Source organism: Sarcophilus harrisii, chromosome 5 (assembly GCF_902635505.1).
Source record: "Sarcophilus harrisii chromosome 5, mSarHar1.11, whole genome shotgun sequence".
NCBI lineage: Eukaryota > Metazoa > Chordata > Mammalia > Dasyuromorphia > Dasyuridae > Sarcophilus > Sarcophilus harrisii.
In genome coordinates, this window is record NC_045430.1 from 220206029 (window position 1) to 220233241 (window position 27213).

Here is a 27213-nt window from a genome sequence, read left to right on the forward strand (position 1 = left end):
TAGCTCAGCTGAAGATCAAATAAGCTTCTTTGGCTGTCATGTTGCACTCTTTACTCCAAATACTCTTCGAAGGCTTCAAAGGATTGAAATAAGTAGAGAAAGGAGAAGGGGGCGGGTGGCATTTTAGCGGGAATATTATAAAGAAACTTAGAGAAAAGAGGGGTTTTCCTAGATTACTTTAGAGGCAGCTAATAGACCATTTTGGCTAAACAAAGGACTTGCTTTATACAGCAGTGAAGAGGTTAAGATAAGAAAATCTGAGTAGTGTTCCAAGTCCTATGCAATCTAGTCTTAGCATAAAGATGTTGTCCTTTTATAATGACATTATGGAAGAAGAGAAAGGCAACCAAAAAACACATGGGAGGAAATATGGAATGAAAATAAGTACATATGTCTCTAGCTAGCTGTGTGCCTTTCAAAAATCATATTGTTAAAAAAAAAAAAAAAAAAAAACCAAAAAACAAACTGTTACTTCTTCACAAAATAAATCGTTACAAATATTCTCTAATTTTTTTCCAAATGAGGTTCCAGTAGCAAACTGGGGAAGCCTCAAAAAATGTGGACCATTAAAAAAGAAGATAAATATTGTTTCACTTTTAAGGTCTAACAACATTAAATACAATAACAAATTCCATTTCTAAAACATTAAGTTTCAATCACTCTGAACACCGAACCATATAAATTATAGGAAATTCTTGATAGGGGGACCATTTTAACAACTAAATGAGAACAAAGATTAAAATATTATTAACTTGATTTCATTAATTAATTCAATTAAATCATTAATAAGCACCTAGCATACTCAAAACATTGAGGTAGTAAAGGGAATTAAAAGACAAAAGCCACATAACCCTTGCCCTAAACAGCTTACAATCTCCTGACAATCATAGAAATGTGAATAATTATTAATATCAACCACAAAGATAAATTCAGTGCAATAGCAACATGATGCCACTAAGCCTAATAATGCCATGCCAAAACTTGGTATGGACAAAAACCCCCAAAAAACCTTATTAACCAAAGTATCAGTCACTTATAAAGATGTATGTACATGGATATATAGACATAACTTGAAAAGGTACTTTAATGAATTAATGAATGAAAAATTATTAAATTTGATTTTCCAACAGATAGTATAGTATTCAAAAGTACTAGAATATTTTAGAATAGCACATGTGCATGTGTGTGTAAACATATACACACACACACACACACACACACACATATATATATATATATATAAACACCCCACATATAGTCATAAAAATTCTTCAAGACACAGGATATTCTGTCATAAAAAGGGAGCTCTGCAAATTATTCATGGATTCTTATCAAGATAAGGTAGTATAATTTAAGTATATTGCTCAAATTAAGAAATAATCCATATTTGTAATATAATACATTTTTCTCAGTGTTTTCATCTTGAGGGTGACCGTAACTATCTCATCAACTTTATTTTAAAATTCAAAAAAGCAAAAGAAATTTATTCACAAGACAAAAAATGAAGGGCTAAATGCCACCTAGAGAAACTTATGTAAAGTTTCAAAAAATATTTGGGCTTTAAAAGCTTCTATTCTACTATCTCTGATGGAACATCAAAATCTATCAACTTCCTAATATATACTAATAACCAGTAGTAAGTAACGGCACCATTCACAAATCTTTAAATTCTGAAAAATTTTTTGACAGTCTAAAATAAATGAAAAATTTTAGGGGATCAAACTTCACTATTTCTTCTTACGTGTATCCAGACCTGGAAATGACTCAGAATTTCAGAGAATCAACTATGAATGGTTTCAGGTCTCTCTGGAATAATTCAGTTAAAATTGAAATCTATAACCTAGAAAAAAGTTTGTAAGAAAGAAAATAACCCAAAATGACCAAAACTCTGATTAAAAACACATAAAAGTACATCAGTGGAACAAATGAGATAAGAAAAGAAGAAAGAAAGAAAAGAAGAAAGAAAGAAAAGAAGAAAGAAAGAAAAGAAGAAAGAAAGAAAGAAAGAAAGAAAGAAAGAAAGAAAGAAAGAAAGAAAGAAAGAAAGAAAGAAAGAAAGAAAGAAAGAAAGAAAAGAAAGAAAAGAAAAGAAAGAGAAAACAGCAAACCAAAGAACATAAATTAAGGAGAATAGAACTTCCTTTTTGACAAGAACTACTGGGAAAGTAGGAAAATGGCTTAGTGGAAGTTAGATTTAGACCAGCATCTTATACCATACAACATAAGAATAAAATGGATATACTCCATAAACTCAAGATATAAACAACAAAAAAATAGAGAATAAAAGGAAATGTCTTTCACAACTACACTTAAGAGATAAACCTTTAACTGAAAAATGGCTGGAGATGATCATGAAAGATATGATATGAACTGATACCAAGTGAAGTAAATACAAACTCAGAATACTGTACATAGTAATAGCAATATTACATGACGAAAAATTGAATGATCTGGCAATTCTCAGCAAGACAATGATCCAAAACAATCTCACAGAGCTCATGATGAAAAATGATACTGTCTCCAGAGAAAGAACTGATATTATTTAAATTAACACTGAGACATACTATTTTTTCCAATTTCTTTCTTTGCTTTGTTTGTTTGGCTCAGTCTTGCAAAAAAAAAAAAAAAAAGCCAATATGCAAATGTAATTTTTTATAATTGCACATGTATATATATCAGATTCCAGTAATAACTGTCTTAGGGACAAGGGAGGAGATGAAGGAAGGGATAGAATTTGGAACTCAAAACTTAAAAAAAAAAAAAATTAATATTAAACATTGTTTTCACATGTAATTGGGGGAAATAAAATATTTAATTTTTAAAAAATTAAACACATAATAGGCAATTTTGATTATTAAAAAACATAAGACAGAATCAAAATAGAAAACGTTGAAGGGAAAAAAATATAATTGATAAGTCTCAGTCAAGATACATTGGGAATTGACAGTAATATAACATCTAGAGACATTTACCAACAGATAACCACTTTTCAAAAGAAAAAATACAAAATATTAATGACCATATTACTTTTAGATTCCTTTAGAAACATATTTTAGATTCCTTTAAGTGCAAATCAAAACTCCAAGATTTTATGTCAGAACTTGGCAAACTGGCAAAGATGACCCCAAAAGGGAGAAAAGAATCAATACTGAACAGATTGAGGGGGAAAAAAACACATGAATGAATATGCTATCAATAGAGCTATTATCTGTTAAAAACACTTAGGATTATGAATTTTAAATTATTTAAGAAATTACGTTCAAGTTTTTTGATTCAGTGATCCTAATACTATGCATATGGCAAAGGGAGGTCAAAAACTGGAAAAAAAAAAAAAAAGTCATACTATGTCAAAATAGTCCTACATTCAGCTTTTTGTAATAGTAAAGAAATGAAATAAGTCCTCATCAATTAGAGAACTGCCTCCCCAAAACTATGAATGTAATGAAATATTAAAGAGTAAGAAATTATAACTGAAAAATTCAGAGAAATTTAGGAAGTTCCATATAAATTGATAGAGTGAAATTAAATAGAAATGATAACAAAACACATAATTCAAATGAAAAACACTATTAAAACAAGGCTCAACTTTTAGTGACTAAAATTACAGTATCCTCAAGAACAAATAATTAAAAATACACCCTTCCTATCGGTAAAGAGATGGGAAACAAGGCACCTACTCTTAGATGCTATTACTATGTTGTTGTTGTTTTTAAATTGTTCCTTTTAGAGATGAGAAAGTTCATTTCCAAAAATGATTAAAATATAAAAACAAAAAACAAAAGGTATAAAGTAACTAACTTTTCGGGAAAAAAACTATTATAAGATCTGAACACACACACAAACAGAAAAATTTCTCGATCTCTCTAGCAAAAATTTTAAGGCAGTATGACTATGAGGCAAAGGCTGGCCTTGGACTCTGAAAGAAGTGAGTTCAAGGCCTTTATCTGATTTATGTTACTTTTGTGACCCTAGTCAAGTCTTTAACCTCTGAATGGCCCACATATTACTCATTACAGGGGAGCTGCTGAGCTCTATTAGTAAGGTAGCTTCCACATTGGATAATGCCTTACTCTGATGAAATCCTAAAATGGAATTATTTTCTTTAAAAAGCTCTACACATTTACTTTCATACAAAGAAAATGCATTAATTTGCTCAATATAACTAAATGGCCAACATCAAGGTTTTATGTCTTTTAGTCATATAAAAATTAGGGATAAAGAATGACATGCCTTTTAAGTTAAAAATTTAAAAACATAAATCTTTTCTGATGAAAAGTTTAGATTAAGGAGTCAAGAAAGTTTTAGAACTTCTGCTAATCATCTACTAAAATAGAGACCATAGATTTGGGCCAAATTCTTCTGAGCAATTTGAACAGAATAAGGAAAAATGCACAATCACAAAGTGTAACTTTAAAATATTAAAGGTCATTATCTACAATTTAAAATATTAAGCTGCTGAAGAGATGACTCATTAGATAGAGGATGAAGGATATGTCTGGAAATAAAAATAATGTAAAAAACAGATATACATTAAAAAAAAACTTTTTTAGGAATGTGAATGAAAAATTTCAAGTCATGTTTCCTTCTTACAGTCAATGCCAGTATTGAAGAAAAACTTATTCCCCAAAAGGAATGAAAGAAAATGAGTAAACTGAACATAAATATATTTGAATATGCAGTCCTAGTCCTTTATGGAATTTACATCACAAAGAATATGAAGTTTTAGCCACAAGAAGTTATCAATTTAAGATCTACTTGAGTAAATGTTTTCTAGAAAGTATCATGAGTATAGCTAAGATTATAAAGAAATTCAAGTGTTTAAAGAGAGCAAAACAAGAATGCATAGCTTCAAAGTAAACTGAGCTAGCACTTCTGAAGAGCATAAATGATAACTGCAAAATCAACTATCTCCATGGAACAATATGACTCTCCTAAAAACCACCATCATCATAACATCATCATCCCAATATATTTACCAAATGTATTTCATGTGGGATTCTCAAAGTTAGCCAATTCATTTAATAACTACTACCATCTCTGTAACGCTTTAAGGTTTACAAGTGCTTTACAAATATCATCTAATTTGATCCTTACAACAACCCTGAGTTTTTAACCAGTGTTATTATACTCATTTTTATGGATGAGGAAACTGAGGCAGAGATTCACTGACTTGGCCAGTGTTCAGACAGCTAGTATATGAGGCTGCACTTGAACTCAAGTCTTCCTCACCACTGTTCCACTTAGCTGCCTCATTTGGCATTATTTTGCAAATTAAGCCCTAAGAACAGATCCCAATTCCTAAATCAGTACCCTAAACTATCCAAAGCATGACATTTCATAAATATCACAGAAACTCCTCTATAACATCTAAGAAGAGACCAAATCAGAACAGCTCTACAAAGACAATAACAACTTAGGTAATGTTTTTCTTGAAGCCTAAGAAAGTTCTAAGTCATCCAGAAAGAAAGCTAACCTGAACAGTTTGTATTTGTGGTGACTGGATAACCGATGGCTGTGGTGTCTGAATCACTCCCTGGACATGTACAGTTTGACCTGAAGGCAATTGCACTAGAGTTACAGCTGGAGAGCCTCTTCCGGTGCCTGATCCAGCTACAGAAACCTGCAAAAATGATCATTCAGTATTATAAAAATGTCACAATAAAAACAAAACAACAGTATCAATGACCAAAAATTGGGCATTATTCATCACTAAGACCAATTTTTTTTTATTTCTTCTTCTTCTTCTTTTTTTTTTTTAGCTAACAAAGAAAGACAAACCAACTGCTATATTTACCATTAGGAGATTATTATTTTCCTAGAACAATTGTTCTGATACTATAGATATTAAAAAAAAAAAAAAATCCATGACCCTCACACTTTCAGTTCCCATTCTTAGATGGGTGAGAATGTTTCCAGCAAAGGATTCTAAGGCAGTTAAACCACCTTACCACTACAGAGACCAAACCTCCTTTAGGAAAGATCAATGCTGTGGTTAAACTCTCATTCTCACCTTTTACCTTTAATATTTTAAGAGTGAGGAAGCTAAGCCAAAATTAAGTTTAGAAATCTGTTTTGTTCTAATAAATCTTACTTAAAATCTCAAGTTGATGACATTCTAATGTACTTCTGATCACAGCATAATGCCCTGTAGCTTCAGTACTGCCACATCTATATATTAAAATGACAAATTAATGCACACCAAAAACAATACCAAGAACCCTACCTTCCTTAAGGAGGGTCTTTAACCAAGGAACAAGAGGACCCTCCCCCCTTCCTGTCGCATTTAATTCAAATGCTATATATAAGCTCAGATCATGCTGAGAAGAAAAACTGCCTCTTTCTTCACTACCTGCCAAGGTCGTCTCAACAAAAATTTCCATCAGTTAAAGTATATTATTGCCAAAGGAAATTTAAAATAATCAACTCTCTTACACACAAAGATTCCTTCCATAAAAAGGTAACCTTTGACTTCTAGGCTGCTCTCACCTTGATGATAGACATACCCAAAAAACAAGCTATGCCGCCTCTCTTGCCCTGCTACTGAATAACTTAGCATTTGCCTCTTCGACATGCAATTCTCAAAGAACCATAATGATCAAGTCCTATATAGCCTTCAAGACATTATAGAAAACCAGGGGCCTAGCTAGCACTGAATCCAGAGTCACAATCACTCCTGAAAGAAACTTTGTGATCTTATTCCTCAGACATCTGTAATTTCCAACACTTCTCAAGACTGATAAAGGAGAAGACTAATATCAGGAAAAGGACAACTGAATCTAACACTGAATATATTCAAATTTCTGATATCACACGTACTGTGTGACATTAGGCATTAAGAGGATAGGTAAACGGAGTCATCTTTCTACCTCACTGGACTGTTATAACAAAATAAATGGACAAATGTGAATATATTCTGTGTATATGAAATATTACATCATCATTAATCATACTGACAATAAATGTGGATTATTAATCATACTGACAATAAATGTGGATCACACATCAATCTGTAGATAAACATATCCAACTTGATTAAAATTTTAAAAAAAATTTCTTTTCTGAATATAATCAAGTAAAGAATGGGGTCTTATCAATGGATGGATGCTAAGTCAAATCAGAAAGTCTGAGATCAAGTTCTGCTTCTGATGAACACGCTGCATGACCCTTTTGGTGTTCTAAGACAGGTGAGGAATGCCCAGTCCAAGAGTCACATAAGACCTGCAAAATCATTTGTAAAGCAACTGCAAGCAATGATGAGCCAAAACTAGGTACAACAACCTCCCATTGTTTTGAGTTCTATAAGTTGTTAATTTTGTTTGGCCCATGAATGATGTTATAAATATCCAAATGTTCTCCCATCCTGATCTAAGACCATAAATTGCAGAGAAGGTACTAATCTATATATTGGAAGAAGTTTCTCACCAAAAACTCCCCCTTCACAGATGAAATCATAGTTATGGTAATGAATGAATAAAAATGTTCTGTGTATATGAAATATCATACTATCATTAATTATATTAACAGTAAATGTGGACCACACATCAGTTAGTAGATATATAAATGGCAGAGAAGGTACTAATCTATATTGGAAAAAGTTTCTCACCAAAAGCTCCCCCTTCAAGATGAAATCACAGTTATGGTAATAAATGAATAAAAGCAAAAATAAAAGTAAAATTTAACAATTGATATTTATCATAGATTTCCTGCAAAAAGCAAATTTCCCTACCAATCCCACAAACTTTTTACCCAGCCCCCTGGCACGAGGGTCAGCATTGTACTATACTGTAATATAGAAAAAAAGAATGGCACTTTACCCAAGAGATATTACATTTTAGCAGGGGTGCTTGGAAGAAGACATTAAGAGCAAGATAGTGTAGTCCAGATAGTAGGGTTCAAAGCACAGGGTTAGAATGATCAAAGAAAACTTTATAATTTGGCCTTGATTTGGACCCTAAAGAATAAGTAAAAGTGGTAGAGCGAAAAAAGTCTATACAGAGAAATAAGAATGAATTAGGGCACTAATGTGGGAATTCACATAGCAAGCATGTTCATAGGACACTGAGGACACTAACCCAATTTAAACAGACTTTTTGTTTTAGAAATTATAATGACACAAAGAAGATCTGGACCAGACTATGATGAATGTTTAATGTCAAGCTAAATAAAGTATTTATGTTTTGTATCTTTATCTTATAGTCATTGGGAAAGCATGGAAAGTTTCTGAACAAAAGAATGACATAATTTTTAAAAAACCAAATATTTAAGAAGATTAATCTGCTATCAGGGACAGCTAGGTTGCTCAATGGTTAGTGCTGGTCCTACTATCAGTTCAAATCCAATCTCAAAGCCTTAACTAGCTGTGTAAGCTATGGGCAATTCACTTAACTTCTATTTGCCTTAAATCACTGGAGAAGGAAATGGCAAACCACTCCATTATGCTTGCCAAGCAAATTCCAGATAGTATTGGAGTGCCATGGCCCACAGAGTCAAAAAGAGTTTGACACAAATGAACAACCACCATCATCTGTTACTGGAATATAAAATGAACTGGAAACTAACAAGACTTGGGGCAGAAAGCCCAAATAAGGGATTACTGCAATGATCCAGGGTATGAGGGAGACTAAACTACAATGGTTAGCAATAATGAAAATGATTAGATGGGGAAAATTGGGCAATCATAAAAAAAAAAAAGGAGTGGGGAGGGGAGAGTAAGAAAGAATTATTAATTCAATTTTAGAAACTGAATTAAGTGACAGTGGAATATCCAAGTGAAAAATCCAATAGAGGGACTATTATAGAACTGTGATTCAGAAGATAGATTAGGGTAGAAAGCAGATCTTTATCTCAAAGAAGCACTCTGGGAAATCTATTCTTAAAGGACTCTTTTTCTAAAAAGAGTAATAGTAGCAAAAAGCTATTTTAAAAGCACATTTAAAAGCACTAAAGATCCTGCATTAATACCAGAGATTCTACTCTTAAGAAATAGTTTTCTCTGATAAGTCTTCTCTGAAACTCCCACTAAAATGCAGAAAGAAAAATGACACTTCTTTCAAATGCTTCTATTTCAGGAACTTGGAAAAATGTTAAAAGCTAAGTTATCAAAATAAAAAATAAGCAGCTTTTGACAAATGAAAAACTGAACTGGAATTCCATGCTTTGGAATTGAGGCAAGTGACATCTTAATAAAAATAGATTATTGTGTCTGAATCCAAAGAATATGCATAAATAAGGGGAAGAGATTCAAATATCAAATGTGCACTCCAAGATTTTTATAAGCAAAAAAAATCTTAGTATTGAATAGCTTGATACATTCATGTATATTCACCGCTCTCCAGATAGTCACATTAAAATGAAAATTAAATGCAGATTTTTTAGTCACTTAAAACATAAATTATATTCACAAATAAAAACCTTGTTAATTTGTATGCCTTTATTTACAATAAAAATGTTGCCCAAAAGATGTATAAAGTGATCTGTTTAACCCATAATGGGTTTGTAGTTTACCTTTTTTTCTAGATCCCCTAAAGAGCAGTCCTCCTGTGTGTGATGCCTGAAACATAGATTATGCTGATGCCACCACATCCACTGAAAACCCCACTATAGACAGTTAATCTGAAGAGATAAATTAGATGATGCGATTTACAGCCTTACTTGGCTTTGCAATTTAAAAAATCCTATTAATGACACTTATAACTGGGAGAAACCTCACAATGTTGTAACACAGCACTTGATTTAGACCTAATAGACTACATCCAATCTGTTGCTAGGTTCCCTGAAGATGGATTTGTGATGTCACAATGTACCTTCAAATGTCACAGAGGCCTGTACTTTAAGGGAGCTGATAAAGTAAAAAATGTGTCAGCACTACTGTCAACTAAATTCTTGTATTAACCCTATTACCAAGGAATCAAATAACTATAGACTCCAATTTAATTTCAAGTAGAAATAATGAAATTACATTAACAGGGTTGAACTTGTAATTTAAAAAGCTTTCACAATTCCAGTATTAAAAACAGGTAACAATAATATTCCTCAATTTTGAGGATGACTAAAAACAAAATTATTACAAGCAGAAGCAATACATATTCAAAAATATTTCATTTCCTCCATATTAAAAATTTGGAAAGGGATATATCATTTGTGCTTTTGTAGCACGTACCTCCCCCCCCCCCACCCAAAAAAAAAGTCAAGAGGAAGGAAACACTGAAGTAATCCTTATTTTAGCCAGTATCTTCACTCTGCTCCCATAAAAATGGTTGTTTTGTTGTTATTCACTACTAGCACAGAAATATAAATTGCAAAATAGACTAGGCTGTTTTGAAGACGTTTTCCTCCCTATTCTCAGAAACAGTTGCTATTGAGGAAGAGTAAGATGGGAGGATGAGGAAGTTCCAATGAGTTCAGAAATTATGTAATTTAGAATATTAATTTTAAAATATTTTAACCTAATTTTTATATTTGTGTGATGATAAAATTACAAAGGAAAACAAAAAAAACTTAAATGCCTATTTAAAACTGGTTAAATAAGAGTAATGCTCAAAAAATCACTCTTCTTAATTTATACAAGTAAAATGGTATAATTACAACTTTGAAAAAAAACTCAACCCTTAAGATTTAAAAAAATACATAAAATAGCAGCAGAAACAATCATTTGCTTTATGGTTACAGTAAGAGTTTTAAGAAATACTTTGGTAGTCTGAACATGATTATAGGAATGGGCATGTGAAGGAATAGAAGGGAATGGAGGAAAAAACTTATGTCTCTAAAGATATCATCTGTTAATTTTTTACAAGATTTATCTATGATGACATAATAAAACAAAAAACCCACCAAGAAGTATTTATTAAGTATGTTCTATGTTCTAGGCATTGTGCTAGGAAATAGGGATAGGATACAATACATGTTGGCCCTAAGTCCATTCTTTCAAAGTACTTATAATACATTCAGAGGAAAAAAGGTACACATATATAAATACATCTACACATATCCATACATATGTGTGCCTAGACACACATACGTACGTATGTATGTACATTTAACAGAGTCAAGTAATTTTGTAGAAAATCACCAGCAAGGAATAGAAGGTTAATTCTCTTAAAGGTTAAGTCTGAGTCAAGTCTTAAAGAAAACTTAGGATTTTAACCAATTAACAAGTACTGATCAAAATACCTACTTATAAAATACTAGATACCATGCTAAATCATTGAGATAAAAATACAAAGGATGCTACAACCCTCACTCAAATGTACATTAGAATTTACATTTTAATGAGAAAATCAAGAATGTATAAAAAATACATGCAGTATAATCATGAAGTGAATAAATACAAAGTAGTTAAACATAAAGAGCTATATCTTCCAGAAACAGAGGAATTCTTAATATATATCAAGCTAAGGAAGAAGTAACACCTTGTTAGATTTGGGGAAATAGCCAAAACAAAGGCACAGAGGTAGGAGGTGAAATGTCAAGTATGAGACACAAAGAAGGCCAATTTGTTTGGAAGTGGGAATAATGCCCATTCAGGCTGCAAGGATGGGCAGTGAAATTGCTGTAGGACCTTAAAAGCCAAATATTTTATATTTCATCTGCAAGGTAGTAGGAAGCCAGTGGATCTTTTTTCAATAGGGAAGTTAAAGGATTAGATCTGTGTTTAAGGAAAATTACTTTGAAAGCAGTGTACAGGATGGGCTGGAATAGCAAGATGATAAGACCAATAAGAAAACCTTTGCAATAACTGAAGCAGGGAAGTGATGAGAGATCTAAACTAAGGTTCAGATAGTACATGTAAGATAGTGTATGTGTGAGTAGAGAGAATGTTGTGAGAGATACTATAAGAATCTGTAAAACTGAGTAAGTGATCAAATATATGAAAGCAAAAAAGAGTAAGTGCCTAACAGAAATAATAAAGTTCAGAAGGCAGTTTTGGGGGCAAAGATATAAGCTCTGCCTCTATTATGCTAAGTTTGAAATATCCAATGCAAGTAGTTCAAGATAAACAGAGGTTGCTAGAAGGAGCATTGTTGCTTATAGATATGGGAATCAACAGATTAGTAAGGATAAATCCATGTGAGTTGCTGATGCGGTTACTAAGTGATAAAATATGGAAGAAGAAAAAGACTTAGGAGCAAGTCTTGAGGTATACTCCAAGGTAATTATTATACAGACAACAAATCAGCAAAGGAGACAGATAGATGGAATAGTCACATGGTAGGAGGGAAAAAAAAAAAAAAACAAGTCTCAAGAAAAACCAACAAGAAGAAAAGTACCCAGAAGAAAGCAGCAGTCAACAAATTCAATTGCTGAAAGAGATCAAAAAGAGCTGGGATTGAGAAAAGGCCTTTAGATTATTAGATCTAATCATCACCAGTCTATTTATAGTCTGGTTTCAGTTAAGTGGTAAGCCTAAAAGGCAGAATTCGAATTGTCAAGAAGTGAGGGAAAAGAGGAATCAAAGGCAATGAGTACAGATTTTTAAGTAGTTTGAGAAAGAATCATAGTAGTGGATTCTGCTAACAGATTTTTCAGGATGGGAGAAAGTTGGGAGTGTTTATAGGCAGCAGGAAAGGAACCACTTGATAAGAAACTGAAGATTAGAAAGAAGGGAAGCTTAAAAAAAACAAAACGTGTAGAGAATAAGCTTGCTTTGGCAAGGAGAAGGATCACTTCATCAGAGTCTGGAGTTGAAAAAGAAAAAAAACAAAAGTGGTTATTTCTAATGATAAATCAACATTACACATGCAAAATTAGGGAGATGGCCTGGTTAAAAATGGCTACAGAAAGGAAAATCTTAGTGACTGAAGAAGGGACCCCGAAATGCTAAAACTCCTGGAAGGACAAATTCTCCTTGAATCCTGCCACTGTGAGGACCCTACCCAAGGACAAGCAGCTTCATTCTGTAATTTAGGTGGGGCTGGTTGAGTTCAGAGCTGGAGATACTAATCCTATTGAATTAAAGAGACTCATTCCATTCTTTTCAAATTCAACTCAAACTGAAATCCAGTTTGTAGATTAAAAACAGCCAACTTGGAACTCCACTCACTAGCCCAGCACCCCATGGAGCGGGCTTGGAATGTAGGCAAAGATTTCCTTATAAAAATGGCAATTAAAAACCCATTTCTTTGCAGAGAGGTCCTGACATGCCATGCAATGCCATGCTAGGCTATGTCATGCTATGCCACGGGCACTCTGCCCACTGGAATAATATTCTCTTCCGGTGCTACCCTCTTTATCCTCACCTATTTCCCTAAGAAGACTTTATGCCTCTCTGCCAGAACTCCTCCACTGAGGAATTCAACCTTTCTATTCTTGCATAGTAAAGGTTGTGTTCCCAATGCCAATAATAAACCTCTATCAGTCTAGTCTTTTCAGATTTGTAAATTCCTTTACAAAGACTTTCTGTGCTGCTAGAAGGAGGTTCCCCAAAACTCCCTATCCTTGTGCCGAATCCCAAGGGGGTGTAGGGGGAGTCAAATCTCTCCATTTGGTTCCCTGAACCCCAAACCTGCCATTAGACCATATCATTTAACTCCCTGACCATCAGGAACCCTAATTTCATTTGGTTCCCTAAATCTAAACCTCTCCATTTGGTTCCTTGACAAAAGGGAACCCCAAAGCCTAAACCTCATCAATACTAAACTAATTCACCTGTTACAGAGCAACCAGTAAACTAAATGGCCCTGATCCCTTTAATTTCTTCATCTATTATCTAATATCGATTATATGCAGTATTAAAAACAAACAAAAAAATCCCACAAATAGCCTTAAAGAGAAGTTATCCATGGTCTTATCAATTGGATTCAACATTTTTTTCTAAATGTTCATATGCAAAACTTAGCTGACCATAAAATGAAAATTTATATTAAGAACAGAAAAACATCACAGAGTGATCCAAAAAACCCCTCAAAATCTGGAGTTTAAAAACCAGCTTTGTCACTTAGTAAGTGTATAACTCTGAACAAGTCCTTAATCACTCTGGACCTGAGTAAAATTATTCAAATTCTATCATCCTATCGACTTTTTAAAAGATGTCCCAGAATCCTTCTAGATTTGATTTTTCAAACCTTCATTCTATGTTAATCTCTGTCAGCAGTTCCAATACATATTTGAAAAACATGTATATTTGTTATTCCTTCTACTTTACTCTACTTCATTCTTCACTCTCCCCCAAAATGTTAGAACCCAGTTCTACCCTACACCATAATTCATACTACCTTCTAAGTAAGTGTGACCTCAATATTAAAGACCATACTATTAAAAAATTAGGAGAAAAGCGGATCATATATTTCTTTCAACTCTGAGGACATATATTCCTAATTTTTAAAAAGCATAAGACAATTACAAAAGACAAAATAGATTACTTTGCATGAAACAGAAAAGGTTTCTGAACAAAATTAGTATGCCCAGGAAAGGAAGAAAAGCAGTCAAATGGAAAAAAATCCTGAATCAAACTTCTCTGATAAGAGATTGGAAGTGAATATATAAGACTAATGGCCATTCTACAATAGACAAATAGTCAACAGATATGAAAAAGATTCTCAAAAGAACTGCAATTTTAATTTATCACAAGAAGAAATGCTCCACATCACTAAAAATAAAATAAATGTTGGCAAGCTAGATGGTGCAGTGGGTAAAACACTAGCCTTATAGTCAGGAGAACTAAGTTCAAATGTGACCTCAGATACTCAACACTTCCTAGCAGAGTGACCCTGGGAAAGCCTCATCAAAAACAAAACAAACAAACAAACAAACCAAAAAAAAGGCAAATCAATACAACCCGGCAGTTTCAATCTCACCTTCTGCAAATTGGCAAAGATGACAAAAAGCAGCAATAATCAATGTTGGAGGGGTTTGTGGGATATTAAGCACACTGATATTTTTGGTGGAGTGGTGCAACTATTTTGAAAAACAATTTGATATTATGCAAATAAAATTATTAAAATGTCCATATTCTTTAATCTGTAGATTTCATTACTGGACTTATACTACAAGGAAACCAAAGATAAGATATTGCATATACCAAAATTTTTGGAGCAGTTATCAATTTTGTTATAGAAAAGAAATGAAAACAAAGTAGATACAAATCAACTAGGAAATGTGTGAAGACTGAGTTAGCACCCTGGATGCCTTACAATCAGATGGAGTCAGGATAAGCAAAAATCCTTGGTCTTTAGGGGTAGAAGTGAACTGAATGGTCACAGGATCTCCACGACCTCCCTTTTCCTCGCCAAAGTGACTCTGGCTTATCTTACTCCACCCCCTAAATCCTTCTACAATTCTCTGTATACACCAAAAGACAGAGCCAGCACAGAATATTAGGAGGGCCATTTTGCAAGGATATGCTAATAGAGTATTGTCCAATAGGCAATTAGCCTTACGTGCTCAGTTGTCTGATTCCAGTGCATCAACTCAGAGTTTCAGCCCTTTACAGAAATGGATAAACAAATTGTGATCATGAAATATCACTGTGGCAACTTGGCTATTAGTGGAGTGCTAACCCTAAATCCAGAAAGGGTAAGTTCAAACCTAGACTCAAGATACTTACTATTTGTATAACTCTAAGCAGATCACTCAATCTGTCTGCCTTAATTTCCTTAACTGAAAAATGAGGATAATCACAGCACCTATACCTTGTAAGGTTGTTATGAGGCTCAAATAAGTTAATATATTTTAATAGCTTTTTATTTTCAAAATACATACAAAGATAGTTTTCAACATTCACCCTTGCAAAACTTTGTGTTCCAAATTTTTCTCCTTCCCTTCCCCCCACCTGCTCCCCTAGACAGCAAATAATCCAATATATATTAAACATGTACATTTCTGCTATACATATTTCCACAATTATTGTGCTGTACAAGAAAGATCAGATAAAAATGAGAAAAAATAAAAAGCAACCAATAATAACAACTAAGGTGAAAGTACTAATGTTGTGATCCACCTTCAGTTCCCAGTGCTCTCTCTGGGTGCAGATGGATCTCTCCATTACAAGTCTATTGGAATTGGCCTGAATCATCTCATTGTTGAAAAGAGCCGTATCCATCAGAGTTGTTCTTCACATAATCTTGTTGCTGTATCTGACATTCTCTTGGTTTTTCTACTCACTACACTTATCAGTTTATGTGAGAGAATATTTATAAAAAGCACTTAGCACATTGGAGGCTCTACATAAATATGTATTCCTTTTCCTTTTTTCCAAAGTGCTCTAAAGATATGATAAATATGACCATGAGAAATAAGCTACTAAACTGATTCACAATGAAATACATAAGCTACATAATGACAACAATATAAATGGAAAGTTCCAACACACACACACACACACACACACACAAGAATGTTGTACATACTTTTGAATGTTTTCATTTCATTAACTGATTGTGGGTTTTTTTGCTTTTTTTGTCTTAAAAATATATTGTTTGTTATGTGGGACAGCTCTCAGAGGAGAGATACTGCAGAAAATTGACACCAATAAAATTTATTTTAGAAAAAACAGTTTTAAAGTTTCTAGTTTTAACAATTAACACCAATAAATAAATCCAAATAAATCTTTCAATGAAATTATTGACAACTAATATCAAAATAATTACTCTAGTATTCTTAGGAAAAACTAGAATGTTTAAAAAAAAAAAAGCTCCCAACTCTATCCCATTAATTTTTATCTCATTATTACCCTTCATAGGAATGTGTATTAGTCCTTAAAAGTTTAGCCTTTTTTTTTTGTTACTGAAGAAAAGGATAGACCAACTAATTCAATGACAACAACAAAAAAGACAATTTAATTTCATCTTATTTCCCTATCTCATCCAATTTCTGATTAAGAAACTGAGACATAATTCAGTATTCACCTCAGAAAAATAATTAAATTGAAGTGACAATCCACAAATATAACTTACTTTTGGAAAACCAGGACTTCATAGAGCATAGAATGTATTCACTATATATAATTCATTGATACCTTTCAATATTTTTGAAATAACTGTGTTCCTAAAATCTTTATGACTAAAACAATGAATGAATGCAAAAATCTGTACAAAACTTTTTAAAAACCTGTTTTAATGTATATAAATCCATTTTTGACTTGAGAACTTAGAAAAATCTTTTCCAGTACAATTCCTATGAGATAAAAGTCATCTTTCCAATTCCCCTAGTTTACAATTCAAGCAGCTTCTAATGGTCATAGAAGCTAAAACTGAAGTGGACTTCAAAGTCTAACTATTCAACCCCCAACAATTTGTAGATGAAAAAACTGAGGCTTAAGAGAAATTAAAATATTTATCCATTGTTACAAAATAGAGATTTGCAGAATTTAAACTCAGGATATTTGACCCCAAATCCATTGATATCCCAATTATATGATGATGGTGCTATAAGGATTTTTTTTTTTTTTTTTTAGCATTGAGGCTTTTTTTCCCCTCTTATTAAGCTAAGGAATCTGAAATTCTAGTCTGAATTTTTTCACAAAACTTTTCAGGGTTATCTTATAAACAAAAATGATACATGGTAAGAACAAATGTAACAATGTTTTTTAAATACTTCTATTTTTTGCTTTAGCTTTGTAGTGTGTCTTTATTAATAAAAGAACCCTCCAAATATTAAAATGCCTGATGAAAATCCAAAGCACTACTTCCGGATTTCTATTACTAACTCAGAGATATCAAACACTCAGTCAGCAGGCCAACTGCAGGAATCAAATTAAAATGTAACCGGGAAATAATTAATAAAATAAATAAAAATGCAATAGAATACTGTTAATGTTAATATGTGGTTTTCCTTGAACTCACAAGGAACCCAATGTATGTTTCAATGGCCCCTTTTTCTGAGTTTGACACCCCTGTTCTAATTTATTAAAGTACAATCTGTGAAACAATTTGACGTTTGTCAATAAAAGGTTCATAGAGTAACGTTATTAATTACATACCATGAATACGGCATTCTAGGAATTACATTCTAAAAGAGTAAAAGAATAATAGTAATAATAGCAATAACAACACTAATATTTCAATTTAGGTCATTAGTATTAAAATCCAAATAATATTTTAGAGTTTGTAGGACCAAGAGAACCTTCAAAGTACAGCAAAATATTGACTGGAAATCCTAAGTAATACTTAACTTAAAAGCACATAAAAAAGATTTTTAACCAGTATAGACATTTCTTTAATTGAATTCTTATGAAACAAAAATGTAAATTAATCTTTTTTCTTTCTCCTCTTTCAAGGCCCACTCTATAGAATACAGAGAATCACAGGGCACTTCATCAAGGTCACCTGATCCAACTCCACTGCAGTTTATGGTTTTCTTTTGCTACATAATCATCTCAATGAACGTTATCATCCTTATAACCAAATCCAATTAACGTACCCTAATTTTCTTTTGTCATCTATCAGAATCTGGACACCGCTATTTCTAGGAATATATTTACTTATTTGCTACCATTACAGGTAGCTTCTAAAACAGTTTCAAAAGTACAAAAGAAAAAACATCCATTAAGTCAAGTTCCATATGACCTTTTCCCTCACAAGAATCCCATAGGAAAGTATCTTGATCTCTCATCAATTGAAGTAAAATAAAGCTCAAGAGTTACTGAAGTTCTGAATACAAGCAAATCCTTAATCATTTTATGGAGCATTGTGGTTTGATATGCTGTATCTATTAGCTACAATACTTGCCCTGAGGAACTTAACAGAAACAATTCTCTTCCTTGGCATTGACCATCAAGGGCAATGCAGCAAAAATAGAACTAGATTTAGAATTAAGAGTATGGGCAGAAATCCATGCTTGCTGCTCATCATCTGTGGCCTTGGGCACTTGGTCACCTAGCTGGGTTTGTTGCCTCATCTCTAAAATGAAGAGGTTGAATTAGATGACCTCTGAATTTGATGGTCTCATGAATTATGCCTGATCATTCCAAGAACATTTCCAAGTAAAACAAGGTAATCTCTTTGGATTCAGGACAAAAGTGAAATCAACAAAAAACTATATACTAAGAATAATACCTGGAGTACCTGATAGAGAAGTGTCACTGGCACTTGCAAGAGGGGCTGGATTTGATCCAAATACATTAACAAGAAAGTAGTGTTACATATAACAATTTCAAAGACATTCAAGGATTACTTTTTCCCAAATTACCTCAAAGAGGTAAAGATTCCCAAAGAGTAGAAAACCAGACAACAGTTTTGCCAGAAAAAGCCACTTGAGAAGTCAACAATTACCGCCACGTCATGCTTCCTTTCTTACAAAGATGAGAAAAATCAATGTAAATTGGAGGGTATCATGAAGAAAATTAAAGTAATAATTAAATAAATAGGCTTTAACAGATAATTTTCCAGAGAAAATCAGATCTTTATAGTTATATAATTGACTGTGAGTTATGGAGAAAATAAAATCCTATTGATGGTAGGAAAATATATATGGTAACTATCTTAGCATTTAATAAGTATTTACTGAATTTAACTAGATCTAAGAATTTAAGGGGTAGCACATGGAAAAAGGCTTAAAAACTTGTTTTGTTTATATGCAAAAGGAAAGAAATAAGGAACAATTAGGAGAAGCTGAAAAAAGGCAGATAGTTGCCTACAACATAGAATTGAGTAACATGGATTATTGTAAGCTTTATGTAAGCAAATATTTCCAAATAGTACATCTACCTAAAAAATAGGATGATCTCCTAAGAAAGAGGATGGGGCATTTCCCTCTATTAGAAGCCTAAAATGATGCTGGAGGATCAGGAGATGCTGTGCATGGGATTCAAATCTGATACAGCTTACATTAAATAGCCTTTAAAGTACCTTCCAACTCTAAGATTTTGAAGAGGCTATGACATACAACACATCAACAAATATTTTCTATGAAGTGCCTGTTATATGTCAGATAACTATGCTTGATTAAGAATGAAAAGTCAAAAAAAAAAAATTCCCTGCCTTCAAGAATCTCTCTCTCTCTCACACACACGACGATGACACATGTGTTGGGGTCTGGGTGTATACACAAAGTAATTGGAGGAGAGAAGGCACTAATAACTTGTGGGGAGGAAGTCGAAATCAGAAAAAGTTTCATGGAGAAGGTATTACCCTCAAGAGCAAAGATCTACAGGAAATAAACAATTCCAAGAGGCTGAAGAAAGAAAGAAATGTTTTCCGAATGTGAAGGATAGCCAGTACAAAGGTGGGTATGGGAATTCCATGTATAAATAATAGTTAAAGGCCAATAGTTGGACCACAATGTGGATAGAAATAATGGTTATGTAATAAGGCTGAAAGGCAGGTTGAGGAAAGATCACATAAGCCCTTCATTCAATAGTTTTCTTATTATGGGTATTAAAAAAGGAAGATGTTCATCTAAGATGTTGGCTAGTCATGAAGGATACTGAGCAAAGTCCAAGCAAAAAAATAGAGGTGGCCAGTTTCTCTAAATCTGTGCTCTCATGCACAGATAACATTATACTAATGACAACTCCTAGAACATTTAAAAATTTCCTAAGAAAAGTCATAGTAACTCAAAATCTTAGTCCATCCAATTGGTTTTCAATGGAAAAACAAGTAGATGAAAAATTCATACTGTTCAAATCATGGAATGTAGCCAAATATGATAGTGGAAGGAACTGGTCCATTAAAAACACAGAACTTAGATGGGCAATAAGGACAGTCAATGAACCCAGAACTGAATAGGCAAAAGAGATAACAAGTTTATCAAATTGGGAAAATTAACCAATTCTTTCAATGCTCATCAATGGTTGGTAACATAAAGACCTCACTACCAATATTCCCATGATAATTTCCCCATGGTAATATGCCAATAAACGAAAAAAGGATGAGACAAAGATACGTGGTAAGTGTAACTTATATATGAAAAATGACCTAAAAGAAATCAAGGTTATAAAAGACTAGGAAAAAAAAAAATGGAAACAAAAGAAAAAACCCATATGAAAAAAATGCTCTAAATCACAACAGACTAGAGAAATGCAAATTAAGACAACTTTGAAGTACCACTTCACACCTCTCAGATTGGTTAAGATGACAAGAAAAGAGAATGATTTTGGAGGAGTTGTGGGAAAATGGGGATACTAATGCATTGCTGGTGAAGTTGTGAAATGATCCAACCATTCTGGAGAATAATTTGGAGCTATGCTCAAAGGGCTATCAAAGGGCATATCCTTTGACCCAGCAGTCTCTCCTCTGGGTCTATATTCCAAAGAGATCATAAAAGAGGGGAAAAGAGCCATGTGTGCAAATGTGTTTATAGCAGGCATTTTTGTAGTGAGAAGGAACTAGAAAGTGAATGGATGCCCATCAATTGGGGAATGACAGAATAAGTTATGACATGTGAATGTAATGAAATATTAGTTTTCCATAAGGAATGATGAGCACTCTGATTTCAGAAAAACCTGGAAAGAGAAGAACTAATGCTAAGTGAAGTAAGCAGAACCATGAAAACAATGTATACAATAACAAGATTTTGTGATACTTAACTGTGATGGACTAGACTTTTTTCAACAATGAGGCGATTCAAGACAATTCCAATGATGGAAAAATGACATCCACATCCAGAGAAAGCACTATGGAGACGAACTGTGAATCCAAGCACACTATTTTCACCTTTTTGTTGTTGTTAATTTTTTCCTCTCATGTTTTTCCCCCCTTTGATTTGATTTTTCTTGTTCAGCATGACAAATATGGTTATATGTTTAGAAAAACTGCATATGTTTAAACTATACTGGATTACTTTGCTGCCTTGGTGAAGGGACAGGAGAGGAAGAAAAATTTGAAATACAAAGTTTTGCAAAAGTAAATGATATATGATCATCTCAATAGATGCAGAAAAAGCATTTGACAAAATCCAACATCCATTTATATTAAAAACACTTGAGAGTATAGGAATAAATGGACTTTTCCTTAAAATAATCAGCAGCATCTATTAAAAACCATCAGTAAGCATCATATGTAATGGAGACAAACTGCAACCATTCCCAATAAGATCTGGAGTGAAACAAGGTTGCCCACTATCACCGTTACTATTTAATATTGTATTAGAAATGCTAGCTTTGGCAATAAGAGCTGAGAAAGAGATTAAAGGAATAAGAATAGGCAATGAGGAAACCAAATTATCACTCTTTGCTGACGACATGATGGTATATTTAGAAAACCCCAGAGATTCTACTAAAAAGTTATTAGAAATAATCCACAACTTTACCAAAGTTGCTGGTTATAAAATAAACCCACATAAGTCATCAGCATTCTTATATATCACTAACAAAATCCAACAGTCAGAGTTACAAAGAGAAATTCCATTTAAAGTAACTACTGATAATATAAAATATTTAGGAATCTATCTGCCAAGGGAAAATCAGAAACTTTATGAGCAAAATTACAGACCACTTTTCACACAAATTAAGTCTGATCTAACCAATTGGAAAAATATTAAATGCTCTTGGATAGGGCGAGCAAATATAATAAAGATGACAATATTACCTAAACTAATCTATTTATTTAGCGCTATACCAATCAGACTCCCAAAAAACTATTTTAATGACCTAGAAAAAATAACAACAAAGTTCATATGGAAAAACAAAAGGTCAAGAATTTCAAGGGAATTAATGAAAAAAAAATCAAATGATGGTGGCTTAGCTGTACCAGATCTAAAATTATATTATAGAGCAGCAGTTACCAAAACTATTTGGTATTGGCTAAGGAATAGATTAGTTGATCAGTGGAATAGATTAGGTTCAAGGGATAAAACAGTCAACAAATATAGCAACCTAGTCTTTGACAAACCCAAAGATCCCAGCTTTTGGGATAAGAACTTACTGTTTGATAAAAATTGCTGGGAAAATTGGAAACTAATATGGCAGAAACTAGGCATTGATCCATACTTAACGCCGTACACCAAGATAAGGTCAAAATGGGTTCATGACCTAGGCATAAAGAATGAAATTATTAATAAATTAGAGGAACATAGGATAGTTTACCTCTCAGACCTGTGGAAGGGGAAGGTCTTTATGACCAAAGCAGAACTAGAGATCATTACTGATCACAAAATAGAAAATTTCGATTATACCAAACTGAAAAGTTTTTGTACAAACAAAACTAATGCAGACAAGATTAGAAGGGAAGCAATAAACTGGGAAAATATTTTTACAGTCAAAGGTTCTGATAAAGGCCTCATTTCCAAAATATATAGAGAATTAACTCTAATTTATAAAAAATCAAGCCCTTCTCCAACTGAAAAATGATCAAAGGATATGGACAGACAATTCTCAGATGAAGAAATTGAAACTATTTCTAGTCATATGAAAAGATGCTCCAAGTCATTATTAATCAGAGAAATGCAAATTAAGACAACTCTAAGATACCACTACACACCTGTCAGATTGGCTAAGATGACAGGAAAAAATAATGATGATTGTTGGAGGGGATGTGGGAAAACTGGGACATTGATTCATTGTTGGTGGAGTTGTGAACGAATCCAACCATTTTGGAGAGTAGTTTGGAACTATGCTCAAAAAGTTATCAAACTGTGCATACCCTTTGATCCAGCAGTGTTACTACTGGGATTATATCCCAAAGAGATTATAAAGAAGGGAAAGGGACCTGTATGTGCACGAATGTTTGTGGCAGCCCTCTTTGTAGTGGCTAGAAACTGGAAACTGAATGAATGTCCATAAGTTGGAGAATGGCTGAATAAATTGTGGTATATGAATATTATGGAATATTATTAAGAATAATTAATTATTAATTAATAATTATTAAGAAATGACCAACAGAATGATTTCAAAAAGGCCTGGAGAGACTTACATGAACTGATGCTGAGTGAAATGAGCAGGACCAGGATATCATTATAAACTTCAACAACAATACTATATGATGACCAGTTCTGATGGACCTGGCCATCCTCAGCAACGAGATCAACTAAATCATTTCCAATGGAGCAGTAATGAACTGAACTAGCTATGCCCAGAAAAAGAACTCTGGGAGATGACTAAAAACCATTACATTGAATTCCCAATCCCTATATTTATGCCCACCTGCATTTTTGATTTCCTTCACAAGCTAATTGTACAATATTTCAGAGTCTGATTCTTTTTGTACAGCAAAATAACGTTTTGGTCATGTATACTTATTGTGTATCTAATTTTATATTTTAATATATTTAACATCTACTGGTCATCCTGCCATCTAGGGGAGGGGGTGGGGGATAAGAGGTGAAAAATTGGAACAAGAGGTTTGGCAATTGTTAATGCTGTAAAGTTACCAATGCATATAACCTGTAAATAAAAGGCTATTAAATAAAAAAAAAAAAAGTAAATGATAAAAACTATCTTTGCATGTATTTGGAAAAATATAATACTATTTTAAAAAAGCAGATAATATTCCATTCTCTTTTCCCCCTGTATGTCCAAATTTACTGAAACAGTAATCAATGTATTCACTTCTATATTTTAGAGAGCATAAAGTCAGGAGACCCGAATTCATATTCAACTTGGCCATTTATTATTAACTGTAATGCTTGGGTCAAATCAGTTTCCTCTTTCAAAAAATATGAATAGTATTATCTGGAATACCTACCTTACTGTAGTGAAATAATCAAAAAGAACGTATGTAAAAGCAATTTATATACAAAGTTAGTATATTCAAAAGGCTTAAATACAAAAATTGATAATCATTAACATGTTATTCATTTTTACCTTTACTTTTCTTCATATATCTTTGAGTGATTTCTACTTAAAATTTCTTTCTTAATTATTATGGCTATTTCTACTTTTTTTGTTTTAAATAATTTTTATATGTCTACTACAAAAGAAATTAATTTTAAATTTAACTTGCTAAATAATTTCGAAATCTATTTTGGATGAACTGAAATCATAAAGTATTTAGAGAAAAAAGTAGTTTATTGGTTTATTGAGAAATATGTAAATGTAGATGTGTGTATTTTTTAAATCATTGAATTCTCACTCAAGAATTATATTATAATTTTATGAGACCATAAACTCTTAGTAATAATGATTGTTATTTCCCTTTCTTTAAATACTTAACCCAGTGCCTGACAGAGAGCATGTGCTTAATAAAAGTTTGTTGATTGATAATTTTAAAAAACCTAATTATAGCAAAATCTAAAATTTTGTGATTTCGTTGATTTTATGTTAACTTATATTTGGAATAATTTAGGTATGAGATAAATGATTCAATCAAAAGTTTTAAGTATTTTTCTGGCAATTTCTAAGTCTTTTTAATAAAGGAAAAATACAGCAATCACTTTTTTGAATCACACTTTCATTTCAGATCTAGTCAATAAATCTTGTTTAACTCAATCAATCCAACAATCAATATTTATCAAATATCTATCAATTCTCAAAAAAAGAGAAGAGAATACAGTCTGCAAACTTTCAGGCCAATGAGCTTGACTGATTCCTGGAAATATATTAATATGGGTTATTAAAGAAGCTGTTAATGAACATTTAGAAATAAACACTTAAATCCAAAGAGCCAGCATGGTTTCATCAAGAACAGATCATGCCAGACTAAACTCATTTTCTATTTTGAAAAGATTATCAAGTTGGTACATAAAGAGAATGCTGTGACTATAATTCAACTAGATTTTATATAGCATATAAAATATACAATACTGTTCTCTGTGAATAAGACAGATATATGCTGATGAGCCCATAAGGGAACCTGATAAATTCAGAACTGTCCAGATTTAAAGATTGTAATGTAATTGTAATTGCTTACATTTCAAAAACAGCAGGGTAGAAAGTCTCTAAGAATCAGAGATCTGAGCCCTGTGCTGCCTAACACTGTTATCAATAACTTGAACAATGGCAGAGAGAATGTTATTCAACAAATCTGAAAATAACACAAAATTTGAAGGGATAATGAATGTAATATACAATATAAGATCAAAAAGGATTTTGACATAGAAGAACACTGGACTAAATCTAAGTAGATGAATCACTCAGGATCACTTAAGTTTGAAAGCTTCTGCTATAAAGAACAGAACTCAGAATACAATATTCCAAAAGGCAAAAAAGTGTTTTACTCCCAAACTTGCTCACAAAGCTTAGTATAGTCTTATAGAAATAAAAATAAATCTTTAATGAAATAGAGCACTTTCAGGACCTCCTGATTAAAAAGATCATAGCTTAGTAAGATCTTGAGATACAAATACTAGTGTCTAGGGGGAAAAAAAAACTAGAAAACGTAAACTTATTGGTGCAATTAGAAAGGATTATTTCCAATATTCCAATAGGGAGAAAATAAAAGTGTCCCTTTAGAAATGTAATGTGTTCAAAAGATTTCGAATAGAGTTTTAAATAAGAAAAAAAGAAAAAACTTGGAATAGGCGGCTGAGTTGGTTTTGTTCTGAGGTTTTTAAGAGGGGAAAAGGAAAAGAAAATAGAAGGTATACATTATTAACGTGGAAAAGTTAAAAGGAGCTATGAAAATTACTTTTCCTCATAATAAATATGTAAGGATTGGAGTAATGGATAAGTGACCCTCTACCCTATCTGAACTAGACAATGGCAATTTGAATACCCACACATAATTTGGAATAGAAATAAAATTAAATTTAACAGGAAAACAGGTGGAAATGGGGGAAGATTAGTTTAATGAAAGAATTACACTGGGAATGAACACTCACAAGCAAAATAAACTTCCTCATTCTTAACTAGGGAACAGTACTTAAAAGGAAAAAAAGGGGGGAGAGATTGTAAATGGAGAAAATGGTTAAACTATGATGTATAAATATATGGGAATATTATTGTGGCTTAAGAAAAGACAATAGATGATTTCAAAGACTCCTGGGAAGTACAACCTTATGCTAAGTGAAAAAAGCAAAGCCAGGAGAACAATCTATACAAGGATGGTAACATTGTATAATATTTAAGAATATTCAATAAAACAACTATCAACCATATCTCCAGTACCTAAGATGATTCATGTTACCCTACCTCCCAAGAGGTGAAAGTGCAGAACGAGACGTAACAAAATTTTTGGACAGGGTTGACATCTTACTTGACTACACTTACTGTTTGACTATTTGTTACAAAGTTTTGAGAGCTTTTCCCTCTGCTTTTAATTGGGAAGTACTTTGGAGTTAAGGAAGTATCAATCATGCTCCTTTTAAAAAAGGAAACAAATTGGGCATTAAATTATTTTTTTTAAATGCACAGAAAACAAAAATAAACATAGCCAATTTTGAAAGTAAGGGAAGAAAAGGAACACT

At 32.6% G+C, this 27213-nt stretch overlaps 1 protein-coding gene across 20 annotated transcripts in view; it reads right to left on the reverse strand.

Moving 5' to 3' along the window:
• CREM (cAMP responsive element modulator) overlaps positions 1-27213 on the reverse strand; it is a 74580-nt gene that overhangs the window by 32993 nt on the left and 14374 nt on the right. For 9 of the 20 annotated variants that reach the window (XM_031939661.1, XM_031939664.1, XM_031939670.1 and 6 more), the window contains one exon: positions 5474-5620. The exons of 5 other annotated variants lie outside the window; for them this stretch is intronic. In XM_031939661.1, coding sequence (XP_031795521.1) covers positions 5474-5620 — 147 coding nt within the window. Of the gene's footprint in view, positions 1-5473; positions 5621-5794; positions 5956-9504; positions 9760-27213 lie in introns of those variants that run through there. 6 more of the 20 variants (XM_031939665.1, XM_031939675.1, XM_031939669.1 and 3 more) reach the window with 6 other exon arrangements.